This window comes from Tupaia chinensis, unplaced genomic scaffold, assembly GCF_000334495.1.
Source record: "Tupaia chinensis unplaced genomic scaffold, TupChi_1.0 Scaffold144899_1, whole genome shotgun sequence".
Lineage (NCBI taxonomy): Eukaryota > Metazoa > Chordata > Mammalia > Scandentia > Tupaiidae > Tupaia > Tupaia belangeri.
The window spans coordinates 3,124,335-3,141,303 of record NW_006204759.1 but is presented as its reverse complement, the minus strand read 5'-3'; the positions used below and the strand labels follow the sequence as shown (position 1 = coordinate 3,141,303).

The following is a 16,969-nucleotide window of genomic DNA, read 5'->3' as shown; positions in this document are numbered from 1 at the left end:
GTGGAAAGAGTGGAGGCAAAAGCCCTCGTGTTCCCCAACTGGGAGGAGAAAAAAGCTGATCACAACTGTCAGAGCTCTGAAAGCTTCCTGTGTGACTGACTACGACAGTCTCCTCCCTCACCCCACAGTGCTACCTCGGAAACAGGTGTAAGAGCAGAATGTAGGAGCGGGTCTGTCTTCCACCTACAGCTGCAAAGATTTAAGGTTGAAAAGAACTCCCGGGATTGCTGCATCAAAGATGAGTCAAGATAAGTCCTGAAGCATCTTCTTTCTTGGAAACCTCTCTAAAAATATGTCATATTTCCTGAAGTTAAATACAGATCAATTGCTACTCCTGCCAGAGACAGGGGACTGGACAAAGTGGCCCCAGGCCACTCTCCTTCAGACCTGCCTCCTATATGTCACTGCCAGACCACCTAATCCATTTGACACCATGCACAGAGTGTCCACAGTCTACGAGGTTCACCAGGTTACAGAAATATTTGAAATAATTTGAAATAAGTGTTAACCTCCAAAGGCTGAAGGTAACCTGTAAAATTCAAAGCGACAAACCCTTCATTAAAGGCCTACAAAATATAACATGATGTTAGCTAGTCCACTGCAGCTCAACTCTTACAGTTCTATATGCATGACATTTACCATAGGACGTAGAGCAATTTGCTCTGCTTGCTATGAGGTAGGATGGAGCCTCTAGAAGCCAGCATCCAGAGCTTACGAAGACTTTTAAGTGGCTCTGCTTATCTGCCTTCTGCAGACTCAAGCCCATCTTCCCAGTTACCAGGCCTCACATTCCCCTTCACTAGGCTAGACTATCCAACCCTCTTTCCTTCCCTGGTCCTCTTCTCCCTTGTCCCCCTTGGGTCTTGCTCTCCTCATTTCTCCTGTTTCATCCTGGCTGCCACTGTCTAACAGGACTAAAACAGATGCCCCAGGAATCTCCCACGAGCCTGGACAGGCAGCTCAGCTCCTCCTCCCACCCTCAGGAGGAATCTCGGCAGCTGGCTCCGGCAAGGGCCAGCAGAGCCAAGCCCTGATCTCCACAATCCAGTGGGCAGTGAGGGGCTGACCCCAGGCTTGCCTGACCAGGCTAGCGTGGGCGGGATCTCAGCCAAGTAGGAAACTAGGAGGTAGGAAAGATCATGTAGCTATTAAGGGCACAGGCTTTGGAATCGCAGACCTGGACTCAACCCTGTCCGCTGGGTGACTGGGGACAAATTATTTTATTTCCTTGACTTAGCTTTGTCATATGTGAAACTACACCCATAATTATTAAAATGGGGTATGCATTATTATGCCAAAATGATTATATCCATAATAACAGTCTTCCCCGAAGGACACTGAGAGTAGTTATAAGGCTTAAGACGGAATAACGTGTGGTGAGCTTTCGTTTTATACGGTAACAACAGCTGACACTTTTGAGTATGACTGTATTCCACTTTTCCTGGCATTCTTTCAATGAATTCCCATGATAACTATGACAGAAGTCCTATGTTTCATTCCTGTGCTGTCGATAAGAAAACTTCAGCTTGTGGACCAGCCCCATAGCACAGTGGTTAAGTGCTATATACGGGGAACCAGATCACACATGGCTGAAAGCTGTTCAAATCCTATCTCCAAATGCTTTAAAAATGCCCTGATGGGCCAGCAGATGGTCCAGCGGTTACATTGCTGTACTCCCACATGACTGACAGCGGTTCAAGTCCCAGACTCGGTGGCTTTAAAAATCATGCCGGGCATGTGTGCATGAGTGCCCAAGATCCTGGGAAGAGAATGGAGGAGAAGGGATTGCAGCAAGGCCATCCCTCTGGGTGGTGACTTATCACTTTCTCTCTCACTGTGTCTGTGTGTGTGTGTCTCTCTCTCCAGCAAGCACATGTGCTCTAAGGCAAAAACCTCTCAACAACAACAAAAAAACACACTGAATGTCCAAAATTCTGATGGGCTGGAGAAACGGAGGAAAAAGAATTGCAACGTGATCACGTCCCATTAGATGGGATGCTTCCTCTCTCTCCTTATCTCCCTTTCTCTCCCCCTGACAAGTGCACATGCCCTCTGGTGATGAAATTAAAAAATAAAAATAAATTGTACCTTAGAGACCTTAAAGACCATGCCATCAACCATGCAGAGCTGGCATGTGAACATAGGTAGGTTTAACCCCACCCCTACAAAAAATGCCTCCAAGATGGTAGCTTTATAGGTCACTATCAAATGGGCAACCCAGAAAAAACACTAAGATAAGAAGCAGAAAAACTTGGGACTGAAACAAGGCTCTGCCTCTAGGCAGGTGTAAGGTTTCAAGCAATCTTGGGGCCTCTCTCAACCTGTCTCCTCATGTACTCGTGGAAATAACAAGACCTGTCTGGTCAACTGCACAGGATCACAGCCAGGCTCAAATCAGGTGCCAGATGTGAGGGCTGTGTGCACCCACAATCACTCGGCAAGCATGTAATGATGAACCTGCTCTGCCCTGTGCCAGTCCAGTAGCTGTCTGAGCCCCACTTGAATACTTTCAGGGACGAAGAGCTCACCATTTCATTTAGAAGTTCATTCTGGTTAGAGTTCTTCTTTGCAAAGCCCAAAGTGACTTTCTCTAACCCTACTTCTCCTGCCAGGCCACTGAGCCAGGTCCTCTAATGCCCTGCCAGTTGGAAAGAATGGCTGCTGCACTCCACACCAGCTGCAGAAGACCCCCAAGACTTAGTCCTTGCTCCTGCCACCCAACCCTGGCCTTATGACCACAGAAGGAGGTAGATAAAACAATTGTGTTAATAGTGTTCTTGGTTTACACGGGCTCCTCTCCTACTGCAGACACTTCACCTGCCCCTGCTTATCAGAATCCTGGGCCGGGAGAAAATGATCTGGATGAAGGAAGAAGGTGGAAGACTGCTGCAACCTCTCACACTCCTGACACCCCTGCCCCTTGCAAACATCTGGGATACCCTACTGCTGCTGTCACCTTTAGCAGGCACTTGGGCTATGGGGTCAGGTTACCATGGGCCCTGGAAGGCTTCTGTTTTTTGCCCCAGCCAGCAACCCCAGTCACTCTTGTGTCCATACCTTAAAAGACTCCAAGAAGCCCCCATGGCCCCCATTCTCGAACTTGTCCTCCTCTGGGCCCAGGCCTAGCATGGCCTGCGTGTGGGTGTGGAGCTCATCATGGAGGTTGTCCAGGAGGGCAGCCCTTGTCCGATCCTAGAAGAGAAGGGAGTGAAGGTGAAGGAGCTGGCACTGAGAACAGAGAGCCCTTTCTCCCTGGGCTGCTATTCTGCCCAGTCACATCCCGGAGGCAGTGTGGACCACAACCAGGCTGGGTATCATGCTCACAGATGCTGCAATGGACACCAATGCTTCAGCCCAGTCTCCCACTCTCAACCCTCTGCCCTTTCTCCCTGGGCCATCCCAACACGCCGGCTCTACCTTGCGAAGATGTCTGCCCCAAGGTCCTCATCCACTATTCAACTGCCCAGGGCTCCTCCCCATTCAGATGTTCATCCTGGGCTCTGCGTACAGCCTTCGGGTGGCGCCATTCACACAGGGCAGGCCTAGCCCTCAGTTGGCCAGCCTTTGCAGGCACTCCATATCAGCGGGTCCTAACAGGACTCTCAGACTCCCAGACATCCCCATGTCATCAAAAAGGCCAAGGTGAAGGCATAAGAGTTACCCTACAATTCTATTTCCCCCTCCCTTACATTCGGGAGCCCATCAAGTCACCCTGAGTCTGGCCCTAAACCATTTCCTTCTGTACAATAGAGCTTCCATGGGCTCTCTCAGACTCCTGTTAATGCTTCTAACTGGCCACCTTTCCGGTTCCCCACCCTTCACCCCACCTTCTTCACCCTCATCAGAGTAAATCATATACATCACCCTCCTGCCTAAGAACCGTGTTAACACTCCATCCCCTCTACCTCAAAGCCCTTCTGGATCTGACTCCATTATCATTTTAGCTGAGCCTCCCATCCTTCCATCCCCTGTGAATCTTCTCTTGGCCAACACCAAACCTCACCATGCCATGCTCTGATTCTGCCTATCCTTTGCTGATGCTGTTTCCCAGGCCTGGAAGAACCCTCTCCAGGCCTTTCTCCTGCATAAAGGTTCACTCATTATAAAGATTCAGCAGCTCAAGAGACACCTCTCCCAAAAAGCCTTCCCTGAACAAACCCGCAGCCCTTGCAGGCAGAAGGTCCTCTGAGCAGTGCTGACCTCCCCCACAGCCCAGTTTTGACACACCATATCATAACTGTCTCTTTAGCAACAGTCCCTCCTACTGGTCCCTCCTACAGAGCCTGTGAGCTCTGGAAACCATATCCCAGGGCACAGAATAGGGCCTGGCACACAGTAGGTGCTCGATAAATGCCTGGTGAATGGTTGACTAGACCTGAAGTCTGGATGGGCATCTTTCCACAAGAAGAAAGAGTTCCCATATCAATATTGGGCTGAGGGCTTAGAGGGGCAAAGACAGTGCTCCCCACTTCGAACAGCACCAAGAACAGACCCCCAAGAGAAGCTGGCTAAAGGCAGCTGGGACGGCAGGAAAAAGACCTGCAGAAACTGCACTCTCACCTCCAGCTTTGCAAACTTGTCCGACTTGCAGCATGCGTTCTCTGCATTGGTGAGCTTGGTGAGCAGAAACTCCCTGAACTCCGGGCCCTGGAACAGACAAGATGGCCTCAGACTCTCCCTCCCTCAGCTGTTGCTTCAGACAGGGACAGGCAGGAAGAACAGGAGGTGGGGGGAGAACCCCCAAAACGTCTTCCTAGCCCAGGTCAAACCAGCTTCCCTGGCCCTGGCAACCTCCACAGAGGCACATCCATGACTGGAAGCAGTTCTTGTCCAAGACTTCCATGACCAGAACATGATATAAGAACCCGTATTTTAACATAAAGTCAATGCCAGACTCAAATTCCCCAACAAGGGGCTCTTCACTGGCCAGGCTGGCAGCTTGAGAAGAAGTGGGGAGAGACCCCAAGTAAGTAGATTCCCCCAAAACCTGCAAAATAGGTCTCTCTAATATTCTCAACCCAAACACTGCTCCATCTCACCACTGCCACTCCAGTACAGAAACCTGGGGTCTTGGGTATGAGACAAGCAAAAAGAAGTTTCTTCAAAAAAAAAAAAAAATTGCTATAGGATGCATATGCTCAACGAAGCAACTCTCACCTCCAGCTTTGCAAACTTGTCCGACTTGCAGCATGCGTTCTCTGCATTGGTGAGCTTGGTGAGCAGAAACTCCCTGAACTCCGGGCCCTGGAACAGACAAGATGGCCTCAGACTCTCCCTCCCTCAGCTGTTGCTTCAGACAGGGACAGGCAGGAAGAACAGGAGGTGGGGGGAGAACCCCCAAAACGTCTTCCTAGCCCAGGTCAAACCAGCTTCCCTGGCCCTGGCAACCTCCACAGAGGCACATCCATGACTGGAAGCAGTTCTTGTCCAAGACTTCCATGACCAGAACATGATATAAGAACCCGTATTTTAACATAAAGTCAATGCCAGACTCAAATTCCCCAACAAGGGGCTCTTCACTGGCCAGGCTGGCAGCTTGAGAAGAAGTGGGGAGAGACCCCAAGTAAGTAGATTCCCCCAAAACCTGCAAAATAGGTCTCTCTAATATTCTCAACCCAAACACTGCTCCATCTCACCACTGCCACTCCAGTACAGAAACCTGGGGTCTTGGGTATGAGACAAGCAAAAAGAAGTTTCTTCAAAAAAAAAAAAAATTGCTATAGGATGCATATGCTCACTGAAGACAGAGGAAAGAGAAAAAGAGAGGTGGAAAATGAGAAGACACTTCCCAGAAGGACGGCCATGCCTCAATTCCTTCTTCATTCTCTGTAAGAAGGAGACTTATAGGCCCATGTGTTTTTTTGTTTGTTTGGTTGGTTTTTATGGAGAGGTTTTTGCTATAGGGTGCATGTACTCACCAGAAAGATACAGAGAGACAGAAAGCAAGAAATCACACACACAAACCCCCGGCGGGGGGGATGGCCATGCCACAATCCCTTCTCCTCCATTCTCCTCTTGGGATCTTGGGCACGCCCAGCATGAGTTTAAGCCACAGGTCTGGAACTCAAACCATGGTTGGTTACATGGGAGTTCAGTGACATAGTCACTACGCTAACTGCTGGTCCCCAGGTCCATGTGTTTTCCAAGCCACTGGGTTCAGGTCTTGAACCACGCAAGCAGTCATGTGAGATCCAGCTACCTTAACCACCAAGCCATCAACTAGTCCATAAGAAAGAAGAATTTCTTACCTTCTGGAAAACAGGGGGGCTGGGCAGGGGTGGGCCGAAGGCTGGGACGTCTTCCCGCGCTGTGACGGAGACCTGCGTGAAACAGAGCCGCGATGTGAGCTGAGGGGACAGAGCTGAGCTGCCCCAGATGAGCCCCACTCTTCACAGCAAATCTGCTCACCTCTCTCCTCCTCCCCTCCCAGAAAGCAAACAAGATGTTCTTGCGAGCACAGCCAGCACGGGCCCTGAGTCACTGTTCCTAGAAGGGGGCCCGACACTGCGGAGCCATCCACATCCTCTCATGTGCATTCCTGGAGGCCAGAAGCGAGTTTGGCAAGATGACTGGACAGGGCAGAGGAGCAGCCTGAGCCCCTAATTATAATGCAGCACCAGTGTTGAGCCAGCTAGGTGGCAGAGAGGTAACATGCTGCTCAAGCAATGGTCAATCCATACAGAAGGTCAAGGGCTCGGTTCCCTAGGTGCCTGTAAACACTGGCCACTGGGCATGCCCACTCATGCTCTTTGGTGTCAGATGCAGGGCAGGATCCTTCGTTGCCTAAGGCTGGCTGGGAAGGCTGGGGGTGGGAAGTCCTGTTAAGGATATTTTCTCTCTCTCTGTCTCTCACTCTCATGAGAGAAATTAATTAGCTTTAATAATAATACAGTACAAGTATGAGATGTCATCTCATTCCCTCATTCCCTGGTGATGCCAATCACAGAGAAGGCACAATGCGGATTAGTATCCCTGGTTTACTGATAAGGAAACAGGTGCCCAGGGACAAAGGGTGAGCCCCCAAAGTCACGCAGGTGCTCAGCCACAGAGAGGAACAGAGAACCCAGAGCATTCCTGTCCCAGCTCGGAAGTTCTTTTCCCAGTACTGACCACACATCAGAGCTGCTTTAAGTGTTTTAAAAATAAATACCAACTGCATGGGCTCCACCCCAAGGCTACCGAATGGAAAATGGGGCTCCCGGGAGCTTTTGTGCATTCACCTGGCTAGTGTCTGGGCACCCTAGCCCCACAAAGGGTCAACCCATCTTGGGAAGACTGGAGTTGAGGGTGGGGGGACATCCATGCTCTGGGTGAGCTGTCTGCACAGGGTGGCTCTCTCTGCAGGGAGGTGTCCTGGTTCCACCTGCTCTCAGCCCACAAGGCTCCAAAGCACCCAGGGGACTCTGCCCTCCTCCTTCCCCCAGCGGCCGCTGACGTGAGCCTGGCCCTGGCATGCCGCCAGCCTCCCTGGCATGTGAAGTAGGGCAGATGCACAGAGTCTGCCAGACCGGGAGAGCAGGCAGCTCGGAGCGGAGCCAAGGAACGGCCCTGCCAGGGTCTGGAGGGGAGGGGAGTGGGGTGAGAGCACTGGTCAATACGGGCTTTCTTCTACATGGCCAAACTGCAGTGCCTGGAGTCAGGACGCAGTGTGTATGCAGCTAACGTGAGTGATTTCTAGCCAGACTCCAGCTGCCAAACACGGTTACCCACCACCACCCACCATGCACCAGGGGCCCAAGCCAAGGATTCCACCCTAAGAGCCAGAATTGGGAGCAGGGGGCGGTGGGAAGGCTACAGAGAAGCTGCAACCACAGGCACCTGGGAGGATGGGCAGAGGCTGGCCCACCTCCTCCCCTTCCCAGCCACTCCACTTTCCTCCTCAGGCTGCACTGGAGTGGCCTATGCTCTGGGGAAGTGGCTTCAGACATGTTCTTCAATCTGCCCAAGTGTCCCAACCAAACAAGCCTATCACAACAGCCACATTAGACACAGGGGCAGTATCCGGATTCCTTATCATCCACACACCTTCCGGCCACACCTGCTGACCACATTCATTCCCACTAGACGGTCAAGCCTTGGTTGCCCCTCCTCCAGGGATGTCCAGGTTGCTGGGCTGAAAGCAGAAGTTGCTGAACACGGCCCCACCTTCCTGTTTTCTCAACTTAGCAAGTGCTCCCAGCAAGGGCTCTGAGAGCAAAGACAGGACTGCTTCCTGTGGCTGGGGAAGAACATCTTCAAGGCTGGCTGGTGGAAGGAGTTTGTGGGTGAATCCTTTGCACTGGGAGATACAAAGCCTTAGAGGGCTGGAAACTGGACAAGATCCCCATGCTCAAGTGTAGCCTAGGTGCCAGAGAGGCCCATGGAGGGTTGTTCAAGCAAGAGATGAGTATTGGTGCGAAAGGGGGACACACACAGTCAGGGTTCCCTCCAAAAGGTCATCTCCACATAAGAGTCCTTGGATTTTGCGGGACCTGGTGGGGAGGGGGAGGCACAGTGACCTCAGAGGGAGAGAAGAAGGAATCCTAGCAAAGCATGAGCTGGAAATTTTTTCCACTCTGATGGGACAGAGACTAATCTTTCTGAAATATTAACCTGGTAGGGACCAGCAGTTAGCGTAATGGCTATCTCGCTGGACTCCCATGTAGTCAACCGCGGTTTGAGTCCCGCACCCGGTGGCTTCAACTCACGCTGGGCGTGTGTGCGTGCATGCCTGTGATCCCAAGAGGAGAATGGAAGAGAAGGGATTGTGGTGTGGCCATCCACCCTAAGGGTGATTTCTTGATTTCTGTCTCTCTGTCTCTCTCTGTCTCTCTGGTGAGTTCACACACCCTAAAGCAAAAATCTCTCTCTAAAAAAAGGGAGACAGGATCTCAGCCTGGATTTCCTCCCTGTAACACAGGGCTGATGAGGAGCCCTGCCACACATAACTGTTTCTAAGGGCCTAGCACAGGGTCTGGCATGAGCAAGCACCTGGAAGGGGTCCTCACTGTCACCCAGTGCATTTTCAAATTTCCCCATGGACCTGCACCAAATTAAGGACACCTGAAATAAACAGAGTGCCCCCAGACCACAAACAGACAGGCACGCACACACATGCACACACACACACACACACACACACACATCCTCTTTCTCAACTACTACTTCTCATCCCACAGGATGTCAGAGTTCAAAGGAGCTCACAGGTCATCTCGTCTAACTTCTTTGACTCACACAGATAGAAACAGAGGCCAGAGAATCTTCATTGGCCCACCGTCACACAGTGCTCAGAGGCAAAGCAATGCCAGGGCCAGACCCCAGGCTGCCAAGCCACTCCTTCTGGAGCCATTCCTATACGCCCCCACCCTGTCCTTCCCTCCTTTCCTCTTCTTTCCTGTTCCTTGTCCCTGGCCCCCATCCACCAGCACCAGCAGCGGAAGCCTCTAGGGACACGGCTCAGCCCCCGGGGCAATCTCACCCTCCTTTGCTGGAGCTCCTACTCCTGCAGAGGTCAGTTAGGGTCCTGTTTCACCCAGACCTTGGGTCCCATGCCCCCCAAACCTCTGTGATACGGGGAACTGTTGCCCAAGATGTCAGGATCATTTCTTATAGAGAAGACAAGGGAGGTTCAGCAATCTGGCCTTGAGGAGTAACCGGGGTGAGGGCTCCAGAACAATGGGCTACACTCTTGCCTCATCTGCTCTAATGTGGATTTGAGCCAATATGGTGGACCACTTACTGGTCCCACAGGCTTCTGTCCCCGCCTTCCTGGAAGTCTTCAAACTAAGATCATTTGTCCAGAACAGCCAGAGCAAAGGCCTCACAGGTCAACCAGGCCCCTCCTCTCCTGCCTTCTCACCACTAACATTTCTTTTCTTTCTCTTGTTTGTTACCAACCTTCTGCCTCTTCCTTTTCCTGACAGTCTTCTCCACTGTCTTCTTTCTCCCTTCCAGTGCTGCCTTATTCTATTGGATTGTCGGAGAAGTCATGACGCATTTTTGCATAGAAAACTACATCATGACTTTTCCAACAACCCAGCAGCAAATGGCATTACCAGAACCCAAATATGGCACTCAAAGCTTCTGTTAGTGCTGTCGAGCCTGTAGACAGGGAGATGGAACAGACAACCTCCAAAGGCACTCCCCACCAAGGGTCTAGCTCCAAATCTAGAAACCTGAGAACTCACGGAAAACCTATCACTACCGAGAACTCGTATCCTTTGATGTCACCAAATCCACAGAGTACAAGGCATCTGGGCCCACCCCTGCCTCCAACAAGGGTTTGTTCTTACCTTGTAGGATGGGGTCTCTGCACCTGGGGTCTCAGCCTGTACGACAATGTAGGCATGTAAGAAATTGGAGGCGATCATATCTGGGACAAACGGTGTGTTTTCCTCTTGGAAGATGATGGCCACAATGTCATTCCCAATGTGTCTCTTTCTCTGGAGCTAAACAAAAAACATTCAGTCATTATAAGTCAGCTAGGGATACCCTGAAAGCAGAAGAGATTTGTACAGGATATTCTTCACTATTTGATCTTTATATATACATGGGAACTCTGAGGCCTCGCTCTCCAGGGAGCTGCTTCTTTCAGTCTTTAGAAGTCACAAAAGAGAAAAAGCATGAGGAAGAAGCCCCAGTTGCTAGGTAGAGTCTAGTGAGCACCCTCCGCAGCCTGCACAGCCCCGTCTCAGGACTCGGGGAGAATATCTAAAAGGCAAGGCCAGGTCTTGCCCTGATCAAGTCTGTCACTGATCCCAGAGAAGCACACAAAGGTAAAGCCACCTGAGAACACAAACACAGCACCGGCCACAAGTGCTAAGTCAGCTGCTGCCCATGAAGTGCCTGTAAGCTCCAGGGATAGCGAAGATGGAAAAATTGGAGGTCCCAGAGCAATGTGAGAAGGCTTCCTGGGAGGGGAGAAGGGGCTGTGGGAGATTTCATGGAAACGTGGATGAGCGAGGATGGACGGGAGAACAGTCATGTGTAGGAAGGCAGGGTCATTTGGCTTGGCAGAGGTGAGTGGGGACCTAACCCCAATCCAGTATCCCAAGTTGTGCCGGGTGCTTTTACGTGTGTGGTCTGTCATCAGGCACCAACTGTGCCAGAAACCATGCTGGGCGTTCCCGTGCATGATTTCAAATGTGAAGCCCCTCCGGTACAGCACGTCTTAGACGGTGTCTGCATTTGTCCCTTTATTAAGCACCTACTCCTGTAGGTCCCAGGCCTGGCCTTTCCACACCGAGTTTCTCACTGGGCACCAGCTATACCAAACACCGGGCTGGCACTTCTACCCAAATTGTCTCATTTATTCCACATACATCTTCTCATTTTCAGGAAGGAAAAAACCCTTAATTTAAAAAAAGAAAAAAAAGTTATTCAATAACTTTTTCACCAAGAGCAATGCTTGGTACCAAAATATACTTCCCAATTAATACACGTGAGACTGAGAAGGCCCCATGAGAACAAGCCTCAGCCCAGGCTGGGGCAGCAGGGAAGGAGATCACAAGGGAACAGAGAGACCAAAGGTGAAACGCTCAGAGAAAACCTACTTTGATACAAAAGGAATCCTGGTTTTGTTTCTAGAACGTTCAGTAGTTAAGTGAGAGCCAAAGCATGATCGTGTTTGCCAATTTCCTTTTCCCTAAGAAGCCAAGCACTACGTTCCCAGTTTTACATCTGTGTTCCCTCCCCAGATCCCTGCCCAGAAACAAACAGGTCAGAGCTGGGGCAAAGACCCAGCTGCCCTTCTCATTTTCTCAGAGACAGGAAAGAGGCAAAAAGTGGGATGGGGGTAAATAGTGTTGCAGCCACTGGGGGTCGGCGGCTGGCTTCAGAAGAGCAGACCTCCCACACCAGGGATGTGCAGCCATCAGAGCAACAAACGTGAGAGAGAACAGGAAAACACGGGCCACAGAGCTCTCACCCAGGTTTCCTCATTGAGATAAAGGCTGGGTTCCCACCCACAGCGAGGTGTGGTGAGAGGCAGGGCTGGAAATGGAGGGTCGGGTGGTTAGGATTCACATGCAACAACCAGCTTTACAGCACTGGGACGGGAACGGGGCAAAAAGACTCGTGGCCTGGGCAGTTATTCCTACATAGCAGCTAGTATTAACATAAAGGAAGCCAGCCACACGTCAGGGGTCATATGAGCCCCATTTCCAGAAGCTTAGGTAATCCCCACAACAACGCTCTGATGGAAGTGGTGTTCACCCCACTTTATAGACAAGCACAATGACCCACAAGATAAACTGGCTTGCCCAGAGTCACATGCTCCTAATGGCGAAGCTGGCTTCAGGCCCTCATCTGCAGACTCGCCACGCACTCTTTACCACAACCCTGTAGAATCAGGGTACCGGCTCTGCTCCCGGCTCTGCCCCTATTCAACTGGGAAGCTTCAAGAAGTCTTTTAACTCCCCCCACCTAGGCTGCAGTATCCCCACTAGTCAAAGTAGGAATAACCAGACAGACAGATAGGCTTTGACGATGCTCTACACGGCTGGACAGCCTGGTCTCTCGGTATAAAAGTGGGGAGGGGGCCACAGTCCCTCGGGCAGGTCAGACCAGAAGGAAGTCTTCATCTTGCACGCCCCAGCTCCCAAAGCCCTCCCAAACCAGGTTACCTGCTGGGCGTCTCCCTCAGTAAATGGCAGCTTTGTGGAGACGTGAAACATGATCTCCCTGTCCCGGAATGTCGTGTACACCGATTCCACCCCCGTCTGTCCGTGGGTCACATCCAAGCCTCCTCGGAAACTGTCAGTAAAACAGGGCAGAAGTCGGGAGGGAAAAGAAAGTGAGGGAAAGTGGGCAGCTTGCTGCAATGTCCCTAAGGATATGGGGCAGGACGGAGAAGATACAGGAGTGTGGAGGCCAATGAGGTCAGGAGGCAGAAAGAGCAGGTAGATTTGCTCTTCCAAGCAGACTAGTCCTGGCATTCAAACCATGAGTTCATTATTTAAAAGACAAAAGCAGAGCCTCCATTTGAAGCCTTCTCCATGTCCACTCTGGACCAGACAGTCATGTGGAGAGGAGGGACATCCATTCCATCCAGAATCTCAGACAAATGCCCACCCTACTGGCCAGTGGCCCAGAAAACTGGACACAAGCCTTTGCTCTCTGTAAAGCCATGCCCAAGTCCGCAGCCCAGAGCCAGGGCAACCAGCCATTCCACTGGACGGAGATAAGCCCCGCAGGAGCATGCAGTGTCAGCCAGAAAAGATGACGTAGACTTGACTTCCACTCAGCTAGTCCCTGATATGGAGGCCCAACCACGGCAGCACCCAGCGCAGGGGTATCTAGGAGATCTCTCCTCAGGCTAGCTCCTCACAGGCAGGAAAGAAAAGTCCTAAAGAACCAAGTGGGCTTCCAGGAGCTGTCCCTTCTGTCTTTATAGAAACACAATTGACGACCTTGGCTCACAGTCTTCAGCAAAGAGAAGAAAAGGCAGAAGCAGGTTCCCTTGAGGAACTGAAATTGGATAGACCCTAAATGTCAGCCCACAAGCCCACAAGCCCACAAGGCTCAGCCCCAGCACGGCAGAATGGACACTGGCCCGAGAGTCTAGTCCTGTCTCTGCCGTGAAATCAGCTGCCACAGGACCTTGGGCACATCACTTAATCTCTCCAGGCCTCAATTTCTTTTCTTTTTTTACTATAGGGTGCAAACACTTAGTGGAGAGACAGGGAGAGTCAGAGAGACATAAATCAAGAAATCACCCCCAGGGGGAATAGCCATGCCACAATCTCTCCTCCTCCATTCTCCTAACAAAATCTTGGGCATGCACACACATGTACCTGGTGTGAGGTTCAAGTCCCCAGGTCCAGGACTCGAACCACAGTCAACGACATGGGAGTCCAGCATCATAACCATTATGCCATTTGCTGGTCCCAGTTTCTTTTCTTTATAAAATAAAATGATAGTATTAACGTGGTCTCTGGGATCCTTCTGGGTTCAAAAGACTATTTCATTAATTCTAAGATGACTTTTTTTTATATTGTAACATCAGTGAAATCAGGGTGTGCCTTATAATGATGGCACCTCAAAGTTGATGAAAAATGATAAATAAGAACAACCTCACTAATGACGATGAGTGTGTGGCAGGAGCCTAAGTGCTCACATACATTGTCTACTTTAATCCCCCCCCTGGGATCCATGCTGTCCTTCTCTCTCTTTTTACAAATAAGGAAACTGAAGCTTGCAGAGACAACCACTTGTCCAACACAGTAGAGCTGATAAGTGGCCATGCTGGGATGCTAATCCAGATGTGATTGACTCTAGACAGCAGTGAGGACCTTGAAAAGAGAAGATGGAGAAAGGGGAAAAGGAAGAGGAGGCAGAGAAAGAAAGCAATTACTGGATACCTACTGTGTGCATAACAGGCACTGGTCTCAGTGCTTTCACACATGACATTAGGAGCTCCTGTCAGGGGCTGTGGGGATGGAGAATTTCGGGCACCCAGTTGTGTGCCAGCCACCAGCCATGGAACGGGCTGGCCGGCCAAGCCTAAACTCTTCCCAAATGTTGCCTTTGCCAAGGGAAATTAAGGGCTGGATTTTCCAAGCAACAGCCCCAGTAGTCTATCTTTCTGTCCACTTAAAGAACCATAGACTCAGGGCCAGCAAGTGGCATTGTGGTTAAGGCAGCTGGATCCCACATGGCTAACAATGCAGTTCAAGTCCCAGATCTAGCAGTTTGGAAAATATGCTGGGCACGTGTGTATGTGTCCTCAAAAATCCTGAGAAGAAAATGGAGGAAAGAGATTGTGGCATGGCCATGCCCCCAGGAGAGAATCTCTCACTTTCCCTCTGTCTCTCTCTGGCAAGTATATACACCTTATAGCAAAAACTAAAAAGAAAAAGAAAAAAAAAACATAGACTGTTACATGAATACTGCTTGGGGGATTATTATATTTGCATCAACTCTTTATTACCCATTCTCTGTGTTTTATCTAAAATGGGTCATTTCTCCCCAAACTGCACAGAGCTCTCCTTCCTGAATGCCTAGCAGGTGAGTGATGAGAGGTGGATTCACTTCACTCTCAGTCTGCTTTCCAAATGTAATTGGGAAAGCAAGTCTGAGGGGAAACGGTTCACACACAACCTAAGGCCAAACGTCAATGCTGTTCAGATAATCTGCCATTCTGGATTACGCCGTGAACCACTGAATCCTTACTGATGCAGGTAGGTGAAGGCTGACCAGATGCTGAAAAACAGCCCCATATTCCTTGTGCATGTTTTTAACTCTTCCAGGCTCTCCCTGAGAGCTGCCTGCCCCATCCTTGTGCTAGGACCTCATCAATGGAGCTGGAGCCATCACTTGGATAAAACCCACCCTTTGAAGTCTTGCAGTACTATCGTGTCCCCCAGCAGGTCTAGGAACTCCTTGAAAGCCGGGCTCTCCTCATTGTTCCCAAATAGCTCTTCCTCCAGGGTCTGAAAGAAAAACACAAATAGAACAGGAGTTAGAAAAAGCATTCTTGGTGGAGCAGGCAAATGGCATGGTGGTTAAAGGCGCTGGACTCCCACAGGGCTGACTGTGGGGATTTGAGTCCCGGACCTGGTGGCTTACTTTCTCTCTTTCTCTCTGTCCGGTCAAATTCAAAAATAAATAAATAAATAAAGTTAAATTAAAAATAATTCTTTATAAAAAAAAAAAGAAAGAAAGAAAGAAAGAAAGAAAGAAAGAAAGAAAAGGAAAAGGCTTTCTTGGTGCCAAGGAAGGAATATGGTTGACCAGATACTGGTCCCTTGCTTCCTTTCTCCCTACTTGCAATATATCCACCACGGATGTCCTCAACTTGAGGAAGGACTGATACAGCTTCACTTGACAAAGCAGAATCTCCAGGGCTGTAAATGAGGCTTTCTATCTGAGCAAATGCTGCTGGCCATTACAAAATGCAAGGTTCGGGACCAGCAGATGGCATAATGTTTATATTGCTGGACTCCCACATGACCAACCATGGTTCAAGTCCCAGACCCAGAGTCTTGAAACTCACAACAGACACATGTGCATGTATGGCCAAAATCCCAAGAGGATAATGAAGAGGAAAAGACTGCAGCATGGCCAGCCCCACCACGGGGAGGATTTCTTGCTTTCTGTCCCAGTCTCTCTCTGTCTCTCCAGCAAGTACATGCATCCTATAGAAAAAAAAAAAAAGCAAGGCTCAAGACCCTTATGTTAACAGAGCAGTAAAACATGATGGTCTATGAGGCAATCTCATGTGAGAAGGTTCCAGGTTCATGTCCAGAGACCTCTCTGAGTACACCAGGAACACACTTGTTCATACAGCAGAGCTGGCTAAAGGCTTGGAGTGGATCACAGCATAAAGGGAAGGATCCTGTCTCTCTTTCTCTCTCTCTTTCTCTCTCTCTCTCTCTCAAGAAATGAATAAATACACTGTTAAAAGAAAGTCGAAGTATTTTTAGATTTGACACCAAAAACACATCCTGTAAATGAAAAATTGACAACTGGAATTTCGCCAAAGGACTAGTATCAAAGTAAGAACTCTCAGAACTCTATAGTAATCAAAACCACAGTGAGAGACCACTTCATATCTACTAGAATGGCTATAATAAAAAGGCAATAAGGCAAATCCACAGAGACAGACAAAGATTAGTGGTTGCCAGGAGCTAAAGGAAATGGAGGTGGGGATTGACTTCTAGTGGGCCCAGGGTTTCTTTTGGGGATAATGAAAATTAGAATTAGATAGTGATAGTTATTGTACTACCTCGTTAGAACACGAACTACTGAATTGTATACTTTATGGAGATATAATTCACATATGATTGTAAACTGTATGGTATGATAATTATACCGCAATAAAGCTGTTATAAAAAATTTAAACTCGGGGGCCGGCAGGTGGCGTGGTGGTTAAGGGCATTGGGCTCCCACAGGCTGACTGCGGTTTGGGAGTCTTGAGTCTCAGAACTGGTGGCTTGTTTTCTCTCTTGCTCTCTCTCTCTCTCTCTCTCTCTCTCTCTCTCTCTCTCTG

At 49.8% G+C, this 16,969-nt stretch overlaps 1 protein-coding gene across 7 annotated transcripts in view; it reads right to left on the bottom strand.

Annotated features, from left to right (window-relative positions):
* RAP1GAP2 (RAP1 GTPase activating protein 2) overlaps positions 1–16,969 on the bottom strand; it is a 262,143-nt gene that overhangs the window by 23,670 nt on the left and 221,504 nt on the right. For all 7 annotated transcript variants that reach the window (XM_006167571.3, XM_027767925.1, XM_006167572.3 and 4 more), the window contains 6 exons: positions 15,310–15,410; positions 12,603–12,732; positions 10,272–10,427; positions 6,249–6,320; positions 5,158–5,244; positions 3,058–3,192 (listed from right to left, as the gene is read on the bottom strand). In XM_006167571.3, the coding sequence (XP_006167633.1) occupies positions 3,058–3,192; positions 5,158–5,244; positions 6,249–6,320; positions 10,272–10,427; positions 12,603–12,732; positions 15,310–15,410 (681 nt within the window). The remainder of the gene's footprint in view (positions 1–3,057; positions 3,193–5,157; positions 5,245–6,248; positions 6,321–10,271; positions 10,428–12,602; positions 12,733–15,309; positions 15,411–16,969) is intronic.